At 37.5% G+C, this 18,436-nt stretch overlaps 1 protein-coding gene across 1 annotated transcript; it reads right to left on the bottom strand.

The window, feature by feature from the left end:
* Positions 1 to 17,011: 17,011 nt before the first annotated feature.
* LOC122910389 (olfactory receptor 5K1-like) lies at positions 17,012 to 17,941 on the bottom strand. The gene has a single exon (XM_044255017.1). The coding sequence runs from the start codon at positions 17,939 to 17,941 to the stop codon at positions 17,012 to 17,014; it is 930 nt and encodes a 309-aa protein (XP_044110952.1).
* Positions 17,942 to 18,436: the final 495 nt, after the last annotated feature.

Raw genomic sequence — 18,436 nt, 5'->3', positions numbered from 1 at the left:
CTAGTTCATGCTTCACTCTTTGCCCCTAATGATGTTTCCTTCTGATTGTTCCTTGACCTCCCTCTATTTTTATTCTAGAGTTTTCCCCATATTATCTTGTCTACTCTCTGTTTTCAACTCTCTTTCATCTACTGATGGCTTCACTGGAAAAGATATTTCAAACTATTTAGCTGTACACTTATGTTTTTTTCATTAACATATAATGTATTATTTGCCCCAGGGGTACAGTTCTATGAATCATCAGGCTTACATATTTTAGAAAACTCACCACAGCACATACTCTCCTGAATGTCCATAACCCAGTCACCCTATTCCTCAACTTCCACACTTAGCAACCCTCCATTTGTTTCATGAGATTAAGAGTAAGAGTCTCTTATAGTTTGTCTCCCTCCTGGTCCCATCTGGTTTCATTATTTCCCTCCCTACCCACCATGACCTGTGCCCTGCCTCTCAAATTCCTCATGTCAGAGAGATCATATGATAATTGTCTTTCTCTGATCAATTTGTTTCGCTTAGCATAATACCCTCTAGTACCATCCAGGTCATTGCAAATGGCAAGATTTCAATTTATGATATTGTATAGTATTCTATTGTATACATATACCACATCTTCTTTATCCATTCATCTGTTCATGGACATTTAAGTTCTTGCCATAGTTTGACTATTGATGACATTGCTGTTATAAATGTTTGGGTACATGTGCCCCTTTGGATCCCCACATTTGTATCAAAAGGTACAAATAAAGGGCCCTTGGTTGGCTCAGTTGGTTAACCCCTGGTTTGGGCTTTAGTCATGAGCCAAATGTCCTGAGGTCTAGTTCTTTGTCAGGCTCCCTGCTCAGGGGGGAGTCTGCTTCACGCTCTCCTTCTGCCCTTCGCCCCTACTCATGCTTTCTGTCAAAAAAAAAAAAATTAAAAAATCATTTAAAAACATCAACAAACCGCAACCTAAGCATATTTTAAAAGCTTAGACATGTCTAACCAAAAGACAGATAAAGGGCATGAAAATGGTGTGAGAATTGATATTTCTTCCTTAAAAACTGTGAAGTTTTATGGGGATAAAGTGATCTTGAATAAGTGGATGAGATATTTAATGAATACTTATAATTAAGAGCAAGGATGAGTTGGCCCAATATGCCACAGTTTGTAAGTGACAGAACCTGGGTTGAGACGCAGGGAAAGGTTGGGAGAACTAGAGCAGAGTAAAAACCAGTCAGTAACCTAGGGCTAAATGGGGAATTTTTCAAATTCCTGAAAAATTTCTGAAAAAGCCATAGCGTAGGTCGACTTCTGAATGGCAGTATGAAAAATTCCATGGCTCAGTTCCCAATAGAACAGTATAAATGGTGACAATTTTATGTTAAAAAACATGATTTAAAAAATCTTTGGGAAGTGAAGGCGATGGTGCTAGTGCTCTGGCTGGTTCCCAACCCAGATTCGGTGCTGCCACAGGACCTCGTGACAGGGGCCAGGGCACCACAGGGTGGTGAGGACTGGCTCGGGGTCCCCCATGGGCCTGGGGCTCCTAGGATGAGCTGGTGGGTGCATACATCCATGTATAAGGAGGAGGTAAAAGAGAGCAGCTACTACAGCTGTAAGCGCCTCTGCGTGCTCAATAATGTGCTTGCATCCAGTGCAGGGGCGAATGTGCTGACCTCTGGCTTTACCCTGGGCCCCCTGCAGATGCAGCTGAGCCTACACTATGATGAGAACTACCACCAGGTGAAGTATGGCAACATGGGGCTACCTGACATCAACAGTAAGGTGAGGATGGAAATCAACATGGTGCCTACACCATTTGCTCTACACACCTGTGCTCATCAGAGGCCAAGAAAGGCTTGTGCTTTGGACTCTGTGCCCACACTAAGCTGTGAAAGCTGAAGTATTGTGAGCACAGGACTCACCTGAGAGCACCAGTGAGTCCATATCTATGCTATTTCATCTTAGGGATCCTGACTCCAAGATCAGGGATTGCTGCAAACCTCACACTTCCTCATGAGCTGAGACCTAGAGCTGTGGCCACTCTGGTTTCAGGCCATAGCAGTCTGGGTAAGCTCATGGTGTCTGCATCCCTCCCACAGCCTACAGGGTTTTCTTTGGCACCAAGTGGATGATCTTCTGGACTGTGGGTATTTATGTCCTCTAAAAAAAATAAAATTAAAAAATTAAAAAAGGAAGGAAGAAAAGAAGAGTCTCTGACTGGAAATTGTCCTAGGGTATGCAGCAAATGAAACAATCATTCAAGAAAATGTATTAAAATTTGGTAAGAACAATGAGAATCTACAGCATTTGAATCATATTTGATTCATAATATTTGATTGAATCAGCATTTGAATCATAATTAAATAAATAAATTAAAAAAATAAAAAATGGGCAAAAGGTCAGAATAAGCATTTTATCAAAGAAGAAATATAAATGATAAATAAGCATATGGAAATCTGTCCACAGTGTTTGCCATAGAAAATTGCAAATTAATACAATAATGGTATATGTAAAACATTGGCTAAAATTAAGAAAATAAATACCAGTTGCTGGCAAGAATATGGATGATAGAAACATACATACCCTCACTCTGTCAGCTGAGAGAGCACAAAAGCAATGACTTTGCAGAAGCAATTAACATACCTATAGCCCAGATTTTGGTTCTTTTTTTTTTTTTTTAATTTTTTTAATTAACATATAATGTTTTAGCCCCAGGGATACAGGTCTGTGAACTGCCAGGTTTACACACTTCACAGCACTCACCATAGCACATACCTTCCCCAATGTCCATAACCCCACCACACTCTCCCTGCCCCCCTACCCCCAGCAACCCTCAATTTGTTTTGTGAAATTAAGTCTGTTATGGGGGTACCTGGGTGGCTCAGTGGGTTAAAGCCTCTGCCTTTGGCTTGGGTTATGGTCTCAGGGTCCTGGGATCGAGTCCTGCATCAAGCTCTCTGGTCAGCGGTGAGCCCTCCTCTCTTTGCCTGACTCTCTGCCTACTTGTGATCTCTGTCAAATAAATAAATAAAATCTAAAAAAAAAAAAAAAAAAGGTCTCTTATGGTTTGTCTCCCTCCCAATCCCATCTTGTTTCATTTATTCTTTTCCTACTCCTTAACCCCCCCACATTGCCTGTCAAGTTCATCATTTCAGGGAGATCATATGATAATTGTCTTTTTCTGATTTACTTATTTCCCTAATCGTAATACCCTATAATTCCATCAATTTCATTACAACTGGCAAGATTTCCTTTCTTTTGATGGCTGCATAGCATTACATTGTGTATATATACCACCTCTTCTTTACCCAATTATCTGTTGCTGAACATCTAGGTTCTTTCCATAGTTTGGCTATTGTGGACATCGCTACTATAAACATTTGGGTGCACATGCCCCTTTGGATCACTACATTTGTATCTTTAGGGTAAATACCCAGGAGTGCAATTGCTGGGTTGTAGGGTAGCTCTATTTTAATCTTTTTGAGGAACCTCCACACTGTTTTCCAGAGTGGTTGCACCAACTTGCATTCCCACCAACAGTGTAGGGGGTTCCCCTCTCTCTGCATCCTCGCCAGCATCTGTCATTTCTTGACTTGTTAATTTTAGCCATTCTGACTGGTGTGAGGTGGTATCTTACTGTGGTTTTGATTTGTATTTCCCTGATGCTGAGTGATGTGGAACACTTTTTCATGTGTCTGTTGTCCATCTGGCTATCTTCTTTACAGAAATGTCTGTTCATGTCCTCTGCCCATTTCTTGATTGGATTATTTGTTCTTTGGGTGTTAATTTTGATAAATTCTTTACAGATTTTGGATACGAGCCCTTTATCTGATATGTCATTTGCAAATATCTTCTCCCATTGGGTCAGTTGTCTTTTGGTTTTGTTAACTGTTTCCTTTGCTGTGCAAAAGCTTTTGATCTTGATGAAGTCCTCATAGTTCATTTTGCCCTTGCTTCCCTTGCCTTTGGCAATGTTCCTAGGAAGAAGTTGCTGTGGCTGAGGTCAAAGAGGTTTCTGTCTGTGCTCGTGGAAAGGATTTTGATGGATTCCTTTCTCAGATTGAGGTCCTTCATCCATTTTGAATCTATTTTTGCACGTGGTGTAAGGAAATGGTCCACTTTCATTTTTCTGCATGTGCCTGTCCAATTTTCCCAACACCATTTGTTGAAGAGACTGTCCTTTTTCCATTGGACATTCTTTCCTCCTTTGTCGAAGATTAGTTGACCATAGCGTTGAGGGTCTATTTCTGGGCTCTCTTTTCTGTTCCACTGATCTATGTGTCTGTTTTTGTGCCAGTACCATACTGTATTGATGATGATAGCTTTGTAATAGGGCTTGAAATCTGGAATTGTGATGCCACCAGCTTTGGCTTTCTTTTTCAATATTCCTCTGGCTATTGGAGGTCTTTTCTGGTTCCATATAAATTTTTGTATTATTTGTTCCATTTCTTTGAAAAAATGGATTGGATTTTGATGGGGATTGCATTAAACATGTAGATTGCTTTAGGTGGCTTAGGCACTTTCACAATATTCATTCTTCCAATCCAGGAGCATGGAACATTTTTCCATTTCTTTGTGTCTTCCTGAATTAATTTCATGAGTACTTTATAGTTTTCTGAGTATACATTCTTTGCCTCTTTGGTTAGGTTTATTCCTCGGTATCTTATGCTTTTGGGTGCAATTTTAAATGGGATTGAGTCCTTAATTTCTCTTTCTTCAGTCCTGTTGTTGGTGTAAAGAAATACAACTGATTTCTGTGCATTGATTTTATATTACATTTTATATCAATGACACTTTACTGAATTCCTGTGCAAGTTCTAGCAGATTTGGAGTGGAGTCTTTCAAGTTTTCCACATATAGTATCATATCATCTGCAAAGAGTGATAATTGACTTCTTTGCTGATTTGGATGCCTTTAATTTCTTTTTGTTGTCTGATTGTTGAGACGAGGACTTCTAGTCCTATGTTGAATAGCAGTGGTGATAATGGACATCCCTGATGTATGCCTGACCTTAGCAGAAAAGCTCTTAGTTTTTCTCCATTGAGAATGATATTTGTGGTGGGTTTTTCATGATGGATTTGATGATATTGAGGTATGTGCCCTCTATCCCTACACTTTGAAGAGTTTTGTTCAGGCAAGAATGCTGTACTTTATCAAATGCTTTTTCAGCATCTATTGAGAGGATCATATGGTTCTTGTTCTTTCTTTTATTAATGTATTGTATCACATTGATTGATTTGCAAATGTTGAGCCATCCTTGCAGCCCTGGACTAAATCCCACTTGGTCATGGTGAGTAATCCTTTTAATGTACTGCTGGATCCTATTGGCTAGTATTTTGGTGAAAATTTTTGCATCTGTGTTCATCAAGGATATTGGTCTGTAATTTGATGGGATCTTATTCTGGTTTTGGAATCAATGTAATGCTGGCCTCATGAAATGAGTTTGGAAGTTTTCCTTCCCTTTCTGTATTTTGGAACAGTTTCAGGAGAATAGGAATTAATTCTTCTTTAAATGTTTGGTAGAATTCCCCTGGGAAGCCATCTTGCCCTGGGCTCTTGTTTGTTAGGAGATTTTTTTTTTTAAAGATTTTATTTATTTATTTGACAGACAGAGATCACAAGTATGCAGAGAGGCAGGCAGAGAGAGAGAGAGGTAAGTAGGCTCCCCGCTGAGCAGAAAGTCCAATGTGGGGCTTGATCCCAGGACCCTGGGATCATGACCTGAGCTGAAGGCAGAGAGTTTAACCCACTGAGCCATCCAGATGGCCCTGTTAGGAGATTTTTGATGACTGCTTCAATCTCCTTACTGGTTATAGTTCTGTACAGGTTTTATATTTCTTCCTGGTTCAGTTGTAGTAGTTTATATGTCTCTAGGAATGCATCCATTTCCACGAGACTGTCAAATTTGCTTGTGTATAATTGCTCATAATATGTTCTTACAATTGTGTGTATTTTGTAGGTGTTGGTTGTGATCACTCCTCCTTCATTCATGATTTTATTTATTTGGGTCCTTTCTCTTTTCTTTCTTATAAGTGGCCAGGATTTTATCAATCCTATTAATACTTTCAAAGAACCAGCTCCTAGTTTTGTTGATTTGTTCTATTGTTTTTTTGAGTTTCTATTTCATTGATTTCTGCTCTACTCTTTATTATTTCTCTTCTCCTGCTGGGTTTAGGCTTTCTTTGTTGTTCTTTGTCCAACTCCTTTAGCTGTAGGGTTAGGCTGTATATTTGAGACCTTTCTTGTTTCTTGAGAAAGGCTTGTATCACTATATATTTCCTCTCAAGACTGCCTTTGCTGTGTTCCACAGTTTTTGAACCATTGTGTTTTCATTATTATTCGTTTCCATGAATTTTTTCAATTCTTCTTTAATTTCCTGGTTGACCCATTCATTCTTTAGAAGGATGCTCATTTGTCTCCATGTATTTGGGTTCTTTCCAAATTTCCTCCTACGATTGAGTTCTAGCTTCAAAGCATTGTGGTCTGAAAATATATAGGGAATGATCCCAATCTTTTGATACTGGTTGAGACCTGATTTATGACCCACGACGTAATCTGTACTGGAAAATGTTCCATGTGCGCTAGAGAAAAATGTGTATTCTGTTGCTTTGGGATGGAATTTCTGAGCAGATTCGTGATGTTCATCTGGTCCAGTGTGTCACTTAGGTCTTTATTTCTTTGCTGATCTTTTCCTTAGATGATCTTTCCATTTCAGCAAGGTGAGTGTTAAAGTCCCCCACTATTTTTGTGTTATTGTTGATGTGTTTCTTTGATTTTGTTATTAATTGGCTTATTTAGTTGGCTGCTTCCACATTAGGGGCATAAATATTTAAAATTGTCAGATCTTCTTATTGGACAGACCCTTTGAGTATGATATAATGTCCTTCATCAGGTCTTATTATAGTCTTTGGCTTAAAATCTAATTGATATGATATAAGGATTGCCACCCCAGCTTTCTTTTGATGTCCATTAACATGGTACATTGTTTTCCACCTCCTCACTTTAAATCTGGATTTGTCTTTGGGTCCAAAATGAGTTTCTTGTAGATAGCATATTGATTTTTTTTTTTTTTATCCATTCTGCTACCCTGTGTCTCTTGATTGAGGCATTTAACCCATTTACATTCAGGATAACTATTGAGACATATCAATTTAGTGCCATTGTATTGTCTATAAGGTGACTGTTACTGTATATTGTCTCTGTTCCTTTCTGATCTACTACTTTTAGGCTCTCTTCTTTGCTTAGAGGACCCCTTTCAATAGTTCCTGTAGAGCTGGTTTGTTGTTTGCAAATTCTTTCAGTTTTTGTTTGTCCTGGAAGCTTTTAATTTCCCCTTCTATTTTCAATGATAGCCTAGTTAGATATACTATTCTTGGATGCATGTTTTTCTCATTTAGTGCTCTGAATATATCATGCCAGTTCTTTCTGGCCTGCTACATCTCTGTGGGTAAGTCTGCTGCCAATGTAATATTTTTACCATGGTATGTTATAGACATCTTGTCCCAGGCTGCTTTCAGGATTTTCTCTTTGTTACTAAGACTTATAAATTTTACTATTAGATTATGAGGTGTGGTCCTATTCTTATGGATTTTGAGGGGGTGTTCTCTGTGCCTCCTGGATTTTGATGCTTGTTCCCTTTGCCATATTAGAAAAATTCTCTACAATAATTCTCTCCGTATACCTTCTGCTCCCCTCTCTCTTCTTCTTCTGGAATCCCAATCATTCTAATGCTGGTTCATTTTATGGTATCATTTATCTCTCAAATTCTTCCCTTGTGGTCCAGTAGTTGTTTGTCTCTCTTTTGCTCAGCTTCTTTATTCTCTGTCATTTGGTCTTCTATATCAGTAATTCTATGACCTCATTTATCCTAGCAGTAAGAGTCTCTGTTTTTTATTGCACCTCATTAATAGCTTTTTAAATTTCATCTTGGGTAGAGTTTAGTTCTTTTATTTCTCCAGAAAGGGCTTTTATTTCTCCAGACAGTGTTTCTCTAATATCTCCCATGCCTTTTTCAAGCCCAGCTAGCACCTTGAGAATTGTCATTCTGAACTCTAGATATGACATATTACCAATGTCTGTATTGATCAGTTTCTTAGCCTTAGGTACTGCCTCTTGTACTTTGGTCTGTGGTGATTTTTTCTGCCTTGTCATTTTATCCAGATAAGAATATATGAAGGAGCAAATAAAATACTAAAAGCCCATCAAAGACCCTGGAAAATGTACTTTAACCAAATCAAAAGAGACCCCAAATCATGGGGGGTAGAAAGGGGGTAAAAAGAAGTTCAGAAAAAAATTAAAAAGAAAAAAAATAAAGAAGAAATATAAAAAAGAAAATATATACATATTAGACTGGTGAATAGAACAGAGTCACCCACTTTATTTTGGGAGTATTTTGGTCTCTTAGGAGAAATTAACTTCTAATATTTTAAAGAATGAGAAACTTCTATATTTCTCTCTCTCTTTCTATACACACACACACACACACACACACATGAAATTAAGTTAAACACAACGAAGGGGTGGAATATGACTACAAAGTTGAGAATTTTAAAAAAAATATTTCTAAAATTTGTATGGATTCAGAAGAGACCCCGAATCACTAAGGAAATGTTGAAAAACAAAAACAAAGCTGGGGGCATCATGTTACCTGATTTCAAGCTTTATTACAAAGCTGTGATCACCAAGACAGCATGGTACTGGCATAAAAACACACACATAGACCAGTGGAACAGAGTAGAGAGCCCAGATATGGACCCTCAACTCTATGGTCAATTAATCTTCAACAAAACAGGAAAAAATATACAGTGGAAAAAAGACGGTCTCTTCAATAAATGGTGCTGGGACAACTGGACAGCTATATGTAGAAGAATGAAACTCGACCATTCTCTTACACTGTACACAAAGATCAACTCAAAATGGATAAAAGACCTCAACGTGAGACAGGAATCCATCAGAATCCTAGAGGAGAACATAGGCAGTAATCTCTTCGATATCAGCCACAGCAACTTCTTTCAAGATATGTCTCCAAAGGCAAAGGAAACAAAAGTGAAAATAAACTTTTGGGACTTCATCAAAATCAAAAGCTTCTGCACAGCAAAGGAAACAGTCAAAAAAAAAACAAAGAGGCAACCCAAGGAATGGGAGAAGATATTTGCAAATGACAGTACAGACAAAAGGTTGATATCCAGGATCTATAAAGAACTCCTCAAACTCAACACACACAAAACAGACAAGCATATCAAAAAATGGGCAGAAGATATGAACAGACACTTCTCCAATGAAGACATACAAATGGATATCAGACACATGAAAAAATGTTCATCATCACTGGCCATCAGGGAGACTCAAATTAAAACCACCTTAAGATACCACCTTACACCACTTAGAATGGCCAAAATTAGCAAGACAGGAAACACCATGTGTTGGAGGGGATGTGGAGAAAGGGGAACCCTCTTCCACTGTTGGTGGGAATGCAAGTTGGTGCAGCCTCTTTGGAGAACAGTGTGGAGATTCCTCAAGAAATTAAAAATAGAGCTTCCCTATGACCCTGCCATTGCACTCCTGGGTATTTACCCCAAAGATACAGATGTCGTGAAAAGAAGGGCCATCTGTACCCCAATGTTTATAGCAGCAATGACCACGGTCGCCAAACTATGGAAAGAACCAAGATGCCCTTCAACGGATGACTGGATAAGGAAGATTTGGTCCGTATACACTATGGAGTATTATGCCTCCATCAGAAAGGATGAATACCCAACTTTTGTAGCAACATGGACAGGACTGGAAGAGATTATGCTGAGTGAAATAAGTCAAGAGAGAGAGTCAATTATCACATGGTTTCGCTTATTTGTGGAGCATAACAAATAGTATGGAGGACAAGGGGTGTTAGAGAGGAGAAGGGAGTTGGGGTAAATTGGAAGGGGGGGTGAACCATGAGAGACTATGGACTCTGAAAAACAATCTGAGTGGTTGGAAGTGGTGGGGGGGTGGGAGGTTGGGGTACCAGGTGGTGGGTATTATAGAGGGCACGGCTTGCATGGAGCACTGGGTGTGGTGAAAAAATAATGAATAATGTTTTTCTGAAAATAAATAAATTGAAAAAAAAATTCTAAAAACAGAGTTGATAAATTAGTTGGGAGAATAAAGAAAAAGAAAGTGGAGAGAATTTGCTCAGGCTGGAGACTAAAACAAGCCCTATGCCAGATTTAGGGTATATTTTGATCTGTTAGAAGAAGTTTTATCCCAAATTTTTTTAGAAGAAAAAACTCTATATGCATACAAAACCAAACCAAACCAAACCAAAAAACATTAGATACAATGAAGGATAATATATGACTATAAAAATGAATGTTCAAAAAAGATTTTTTTAGGAAAGGTATTGTTAAGATAAATTAGTGAAAAAACTTTAAAAGAAGGAAGAGTAAATGTTTTAAAAAAGTAGCATAAGAAAAAAAAATGAAAAAAATTATTTAACTTTGAAACACTAAGGAATCATTGGGAGAAAGTTATGAATTCCATGCTTTGCTTTCTCCTCCTTTGGAATTCCACTTTTCTCTTTGATAAGTGAACTTGGTCTTGGCCTGATTTCTTGCTCATCTTCTGGGGGAGGGGCCTGTTCTAGTGATTCTGAAGTGTCTTTGCCTGAGGTGGAATTGCACCGCCCTTACCAGGGGCCATCTAAGTAATACGCACAGGTTTGCTTTTGGGAGCTTTTGTTCTCTGAACACATTCCGAAGAGTTCTGGAGAATGGGAATGGAAATGGCGACCTCCACATAGCTGGCCTGGAAGCGCCAAGAGCTCAGGGTCCCACCTCTTAGTGTGCCCTCGAAGAAAAGCACTCAGTCACTCCAGTTTCCCCAGCCTCCATCTGCACACCAAGCTCACCTAGCCTGTGACCAAGCATCTGTCCCTGGCACACTATCAGCCTGGAGTCTCCAAACCCAGCAGATCCCTTTGCTTTTTTTCTACTTCTCAGATCTTGTGAAGTCCCTGTTCACAGAGCAATGGCCTGATTGTGCCATGGACCACAGTTTAAAGTACCCTGAGTTGAGAGCTCATTCTGTAGCCAGCTTCCCCACTCTAATACCTGCGAGCTCTGAGACACTCAGACACCCCTGATCTTTCTCTGACCCCGTGGGACCTGAGAACATGATGTCCCTACGTTGGCTTCACCCCGTCTTAGCTTCTCATGTGATGCCCATCAGTGGAGCAGGCTTTAAAATGTTCTGATTTTGTGCTTCATGGCTCTGCTACTGCCAGGAGACAGGCCCTCCCTCATGGTATATCTTCTTGTGGCTTTGGATTCACTTCTCAGCAGGTCCCACCTTTCAGAAAGTGGTTGATTATCTGTTTCTAGAATTTCTGCTTCTTCTCTTCAATCTCCTCTTGGATTTGTAGGTGTTCAGAATGGTTTTATAAACTATATAGTTGATCTCTTGCTATCTGATGTCATTGCAACATGCTACTTCTCTGCGTTTTGACTCAACCCCCCAGATTTTGGTTTTTAATATCATTTTCCAGGCAAAGGAATTAAGCAAAGGAATTGGATCTACTTGGAGAAGTAGTTGATAGAGTGACTAGGGCATGAGGTAAATATGCAAGATGAGCCTGGAACATCTTGGAATGCCAGAAAAAACCACCACCACCACCAACAACAAAACACCAGAGCTAAAGCACAAACAAACACAAACCCACCCTGCATACACAATGATGCTTGTATGTCAAAGGGACAAAGGAGCCAATGGAAACAGCTCCCTGTGGCCAAAGCTCCTATGATTCGAGCAGCAAAATTAATAAAAAGTACTGTGTAATTTTATCAAAGTATAAAATAAATATCCATGATCCCATACTTACGTAAATAGAGAATGGAAAATATAAATAAGTGAGGTGACTAGATAAATCTTCCATGCAGAAGAATCCCAGTTTGTATAGATACTTTGCCCCAGGGAGGTGGTCCATTTCTTTCCTCTCTGTAAGTGTGGACTGTGGATATTTACTTCCTTACACAGAACACAGTAAGAGAGGGTAGTGGAAAAGCAGCTTCACCACAGAGGAACCTAACAGCACTACCTCAAACAGGTGGTCAAGGTCAACATCAAGAGTTACAAGTGAGGAGGACAGTAGTTGCCACTGACAGGATGTAATGAAAATGGTGATTTACCCCCGGGGCCTTTCTCCTCAAAAGCTATCCCCCCAGTCTAATCATGAGAAAAACATCAGAAGGATTCCAGTTGAGGGACATTCTACAAAATGTCTGATTAGAACGTCTCAAAACTTACCAAGGACTTCAAAAACAAGGAATGTTGAAAAGCTATCACAAACAACTAATGTCTAAAGCGACGTGATGATTAAATATAAAGTGATATGCTGAATGGGATTCTGGATGAAAGGACACTAGATTGAACTATGCAAATCTGAATCAAGTATGAATTTCACTCCATCACAATGTATCAATATTGGCTCACTAATTATAACAAAAGTATCATACCAATGTAGGATATTAATCACATAGGAAAATGGGTATGTCAGATATGGGAATTCTCTATACTATCTTTATTATTTTCTATAAATCCAAAACTGTTCAAAAAATTTTTTTTAATTCTCTTTCACAGAATGCAGTCAGAGAACACTTGGGGAAAAACAATCACCAGTTTTATGCTTCCAATGATAATAATTGATTCAAAAAATTATTGTCATTGGATGCTAAAACTGTTGGTGAAAAATTATTAGGGAACAAGAAATTCACATGGTGTCCAGGTACTACCCTACAGATTAAGTTTTCATAGGAAGGAAATATGTTATCTTTATTGTAGAGCAGATGGTGATGGTACCACCTTAATGAAGTAATCAGTAAATGACTTCAGTTAACAAGGCAAGCTAATGTCATAGGCCTCACCTTAAAACAGCACACTTGTGATGGCTGAATTATTTAACCTAATCTAGTCATGAGGAAACATCACAAAATATAGATATGGTGGCATATTTTACATGATGTCTGACACAGAGATTTAAAAACTTTTAAATGTCATGAAAGGAGAAAAAAGCAAGAGGTTTGTTCAAGATTGCAGGAGATTGAAAAATGATAATACACCAAGCAGTGGCATTTAATTGAATTCTTGATGAAAAAATATATTGCTAAGAAGGACAATTTGGGCAAAATTTTAGTGTGAACATCATGTTAGTTGATGTTAAATTTCTTGGGGGTAATAATAATATGATGGGATAACTGGGTGGCTCGGTCAGTTAAGTCTGCATTTAGCTCTAGTCATGATCCTGGGGTCCTGGGATCAAGCCCCATGCACCTAGGGCTCCTGCTTCTCCCCTTCCCACTTGTGTTCCCTCTTGCTCTCCCTAGCTCTCTCTCTCTCTCTCAAATAAATAAATAAAATCTTTTAAAAACGATATGACAGTGTAGGAAATGTCTTTGTTCTTTTGAGATATATATTGAAGAATTTATGGCAAACTATCATAATCTCAAAACAAAACAAAACAAACAAACAAAAAATCTCATTTATGTATACTCACATATACATACCTGTATTCAATATGTATGTATACACATTTTCCAGGTGGATTGTTAGGCAAATGTGGTGAAATGTCAATAATTACTAATCATGATAGTCAAAATTCATGGGCATTTTTTCAACTTTTCTGTGGGTTTGAAATTTTTTCAAAACAAATCTGGAGGAAAATGTCATTGTTTCACATTTTTCTTGACTCTCTGCCCTGTTTCTATATCCACTTAACAGCGTCATTTCTTAAAAGGTTTCCTCTCTTGCTACTTTCACTTCTCTATGTTGTGTACAATATGACTTAGTGGTTAACCACTTAGTGGTTATTGACTTTGGATTGGATCCCTCAATTTGATCCCTGAGCACCTCCTCAATATTTCTGTAGACAAATTAGGAAACCTCTATGTTCCCCATTTTTTCAGTGGGGCTATAGGAAATTAAAATATAATAGTCAAAGTAAAAAATTTAAGAGATTTGCTGAAGTAGTTAAAGAGAGTGATGAAATGTTATTTAAAAGCTAAAAGGGTGTCTTAGAATTAATTTAAAATAAAGCAAAAATGAAAGATAAGACAAGAGACATAAATGTATCTGTTAATATTTATTCAGTTGCATTAAATCATTTTTTTCAAACAAGGTTAACAGTAATGAGATCTATTGGATTTTGAAATGAGAAGGGGTGGCAGACCCCAAAACCCTGGGTCTGCTTCTCTGTGATTCCCTCAGCTATGCCCTCCACGTGTATTGAGTTCACCTCCAGGCTGGTGTCTCTTTTGATGGCAAAATGGTTGTAGACTGTGCCAGATTTCATACCCACAAAACATGACATTCAGAGGAAGACTACTTTTTTGTGGATCTCTTTTAAAACAAAGGAAACGTATTTCCCAGGAACTTCCACAAAATTTGCTCTTTGGTTTCATTGGCCCCAAATAAGTCACAGACTCTTCCTTTAGTATATCTCTAGGCTTCAGTGTTACTAAGGGTTAGCAGTGGGTGGTGCAGAAATCTGTAAATGGAACTTGTGGTATGTCTGGAAAAGGGAAAGGGATCTTTCCTTTTCCATGTGAATCTGTGAATCTGTGAATCTGACAGATTCACATGTGAATCTGACAAATAAAAATATCCCCGAAAATAGAGAGTGGATACAAAGAAACAGCCTTCATCGAACTCAGGTATCTGGATTCCTTTACACCCTTAAAAAAAGTATTTAGGACACTGTGGGTGATAACTAACAGTACTTGCAATATTATAAACTAAAACCAAGAAATTAAAAATATTTATTAACTTGTTAAAAATAAAAATAACAAACCTATTACATATTAACTTAAATGTATATTAAAGAAATGGCTAGTGAATGGCCAAATTTGTCAGGTACCTTTTTAAGTATTAGTGAAGGAAATCAGTTATAACATGGTTGGTACTCTCAGGAAGAAGATAGGCCTTCATTTTATTATCCAGTAGTTATAATTCATTATTTTCCTTTTAAAATGTTGTTTATATCTGTGCACTCCTCTTCTTTTATCCTCCAATTTCAACTCTCATCATCTGGTATAAGAATTCTTGAAGTTAGCCTCATTGCTTCTAGCATCATTCTGATCACCAGATTACTTTTCTGAAAAATACAATCATGTCATCTGGTTCTAGGAAGTATTCAGTGTCTGAGGCCTCTGAGATAAATTCAGATTCTTAAGGGTTGGCTTTGAAGATTCTCACTAACCTGATTCCCTCCCACCCCTATTTCCCATATTCCGCATCAGCTTTTAAGAAAAGGTTTGTCAAATTTCTGACTCTGTCCATGGTTCACCTCCTTCACCTCAGTTCCCAGTGTCATACTAATTTCCGTAAACATTGACTGTGGTCATACTCATTTTTTTTTTCCTCAAAACATCATATTTTAAAATCATTTTCAAGGCACATCTCACTTCTGATGCTGAATAAGGTCTATATAGCTCAGGGGACAAGCATCTCCACTTTCTGAACTCCCAAGCATCATTGAGGCAAATTCTAGCTCAATCTCAATCACCTGGCTGAACTTGAGCAAGCCACTCAATGTTTCAAAGTATGAGGGTTTTGCTGAGAAGATGCATGAAAAGTCATTTCTAACCAATTGGTAGGTGATATATATGAAAGGTATAGTTTTGTGCCTAGCAGATAACATGTTCTGAGTAATATATGGTTTTCTTTCATATTTGCATATATATATGATCAATAAATATTTTTGTTTAGGAATTTAGAATTGTCACCATTTTGTACCTCATTTATGCTTTATAGCAACTCCAACTTTTTGTTATTTTGTGAATGTATTAGTAATTTACACTGGAATAAGTATGGGTTGGTGGAATTCCTGGTAGCAAACAAGATAAGTAATATCAGAGAGAAAATGCCTTCATTTAATTTAGTGTATTCAGGAATACACTGCATTTTTGCTGGATGCCCTAATCAAATTATATGAAAACAGCCAAATCCATATGGACATCTAATCCATAAATACCATTTATGGCAACTACAGAATGCTACATCAGCAGTATACAGATACTCTATTTCAGAGATCTTGAGAGTAAAATTGACTAACACTAAAGATGAAAATGGTCTTTTTTTTATTGTACATTTTTACTAGCATTCTTTTCTTGGTTTCAACATTTCTTAATTGTGGTAAAATATATATAACAAAATTTCCCCCTTTTAAAGGTGAACATATTCTGGATTTGAGAATATTCTTTGTGAACTAATATTCAAATATCTTCTCTTGAATAAACACAAAGAAAATTAAGAATCAAAGTTATACAGTTTACTTCTGACAGTTGGTGTTTTTTAAGAAGGGATTAATTCTTGAGAACCTGGAATGTGCCAGAGATTGTAAGATTATGCTTTGGAATTCCAGAAATTTGTCAACAATTTTTTCTTTTTTAAATTTTTGCAGTGTTCCAAGACTCATTGTTTTAAATTAATTTAAATGGAGGTGATTTTTATCTAGCTGGCTTCTATTCATCGTATTTGTTGTTATTTGTTGAAAAATTGTAATTCATTACACATTGAAACAATTAGCTAATTGTTTAGCTAATATTTTTGTGACACAGTGTGTGACCTGAAGAAGAATTATATAGTTCAATCTTGCTGGGAGCTAGAGCTTAGATTTTGCAATACATTATACCAGAATCTCTCCTTTTTGAACTTATTTATCTGACGCCTATAATATCATGTTCAGTAATTGAATATTATAAGGACAAAGTGGTCCTTTTCTACTTTTTCAATATTACATGATTTTGAAAAACATATTATCAAATTTAAGTTAATTTTCCACAGGGTATTATATTTCTTTTAAATTGTGAGAAAATATGGGTCACCTGGGTGGCTCAGTGGGTTAAGCCTTTGCCTTCCGCTCAAGTCATGATCCCAGGGTGCTGGCTCTCTGCTCAGCGGGGACACTGCTTCCTCCTCTCTCTCTGCCTGCCTCTCTGCCTACTTGTGATCTCTCTGTCCAATAAATAAACAAAATCTTTAAAAATAAATAAATAAATTGTTAGAAAATTTTCTTTATAATTTTTTTCACAGCATTTATTACTTCCTTATTTCTTAGACTATAAATAAAAGGGTTTAATAAAGGGATCACTAGAGTATAAAAAACAGCACCAGGTATATCTTCATCATCTTCTTTAACCGAATGTGGTCGAATATATACAAAGAGAAGAGAACCATAGAATATTGAGACAGAGAGAAAGTGGGATGCACATGTAGATAAGGCTTTGCCTCTTCCCTCTTTGGATTTCATTTTGAAAATAGTAAAGAGAATGTAGAAGTAAGATATTAAGACACTACTGATGGTGAAGACTTGAACTGAACCTGACAAGATAAATATCATTAATTCATTGATATAAGGGTCAACACAGGAAAGTCTGTATAATGGAAAAACATCACAAAAAAAATGATTAATTTCATTTGAACCACAGAAAGTTAACCTAAAGAAAAACCCCACATGAATTATGGGATGCAGGTTTCCAGCTATGTAGGCCCCTGTGGTCATCTGAATACAGAGTTTCTTTGACATCATAGTGTGGTACTGCAGTGGGCTGCATATGGCCACATAGCGATCATAGGCCATTGCTGCCAGGAGAAAGCATTCTGTAGTTCCAGCAAGGCAGAGAAAATAAAATTGTGCTATGCACTCATGAAAGGAAATCATTCTGTCCTTAGAAAAGAAGTTCTCTAATGTTTTGGGGGTAATGGCACAGGAACAACAGGAATCCATCAGAGCCAGGTTGCCCAGAAAGATGTACATTGGTGTGTGAAGACGATGCTCCATAAAAATCAATGCTACCAGGCCCAGATTCCCCACCATAGTGATCACATAGATAATGAGAAATACCACAAACAGGAGGCTCTTCAACTCCGGTCGATCTGTAAATCCTATGAGGATAAATTCAGTGGTCAAGGAGTTGTTATCCTCAGTCATTTCCACCTTCTCTGTTGAGATAGGAATTCTGGAGATATAAGATTCTACTTTGGAGTGTGTATAGCATGCCTTCCAAATTGTTCTTTTTACAACAAAGAGAGGAGGCTTTTCAAATTCCCCTCAGTATCTCTGGATATAGGCACCCAAACATCTAGGGGATAGTCATTCCCCTAAAAATGTCAGTTTTATAAGCTCAACTGTGAAAATCAGCATTCCCATGAATGTTTTTGTAATTCCAAGAAGAATGATTACAGAGGAAAAGGTTTGTCTTGATGACTTCATGCATAAATAGTCGAGAAATCAAGCATTCCTATATTTGGTTCAATGTTGATAAACAATATCAGTGTCAGTTTTTGTTTAATAATCCTTAAAATACATTTGCTATCAATTTTCATGTATGCACATTTTTTTAACTAAGCAAAACATTTTCATATACTCTCCCAGTGGAATGAATGCTTGAAAAGAGCATACAACAGATATCTTAAATTTATACCT

The sequence above is a fragment of the Neovison vison genome, chromosome 6 (genome assembly GCF_020171115.1).
Source record: "Neovison vison isolate M4711 chromosome 6, ASM_NN_V1, whole genome shotgun sequence".
NCBI classification, from domain to species: domain Eukaryota; kingdom Metazoa; phylum Chordata; class Mammalia; order Carnivora; family Mustelidae; genus Neogale; species Neogale vison.
This window is presented reverse-complemented; position numbering and strand designations above follow the sequence as displayed.

Coding starts and splice junctions, on each gene's coding strand:
- LOC122910389 (XM_044255017.1), bottom strand. CDS start 17,941: ATGACTGAGGATAACAACTCCTTGACCACTGAATTTATCCTCATAGGA.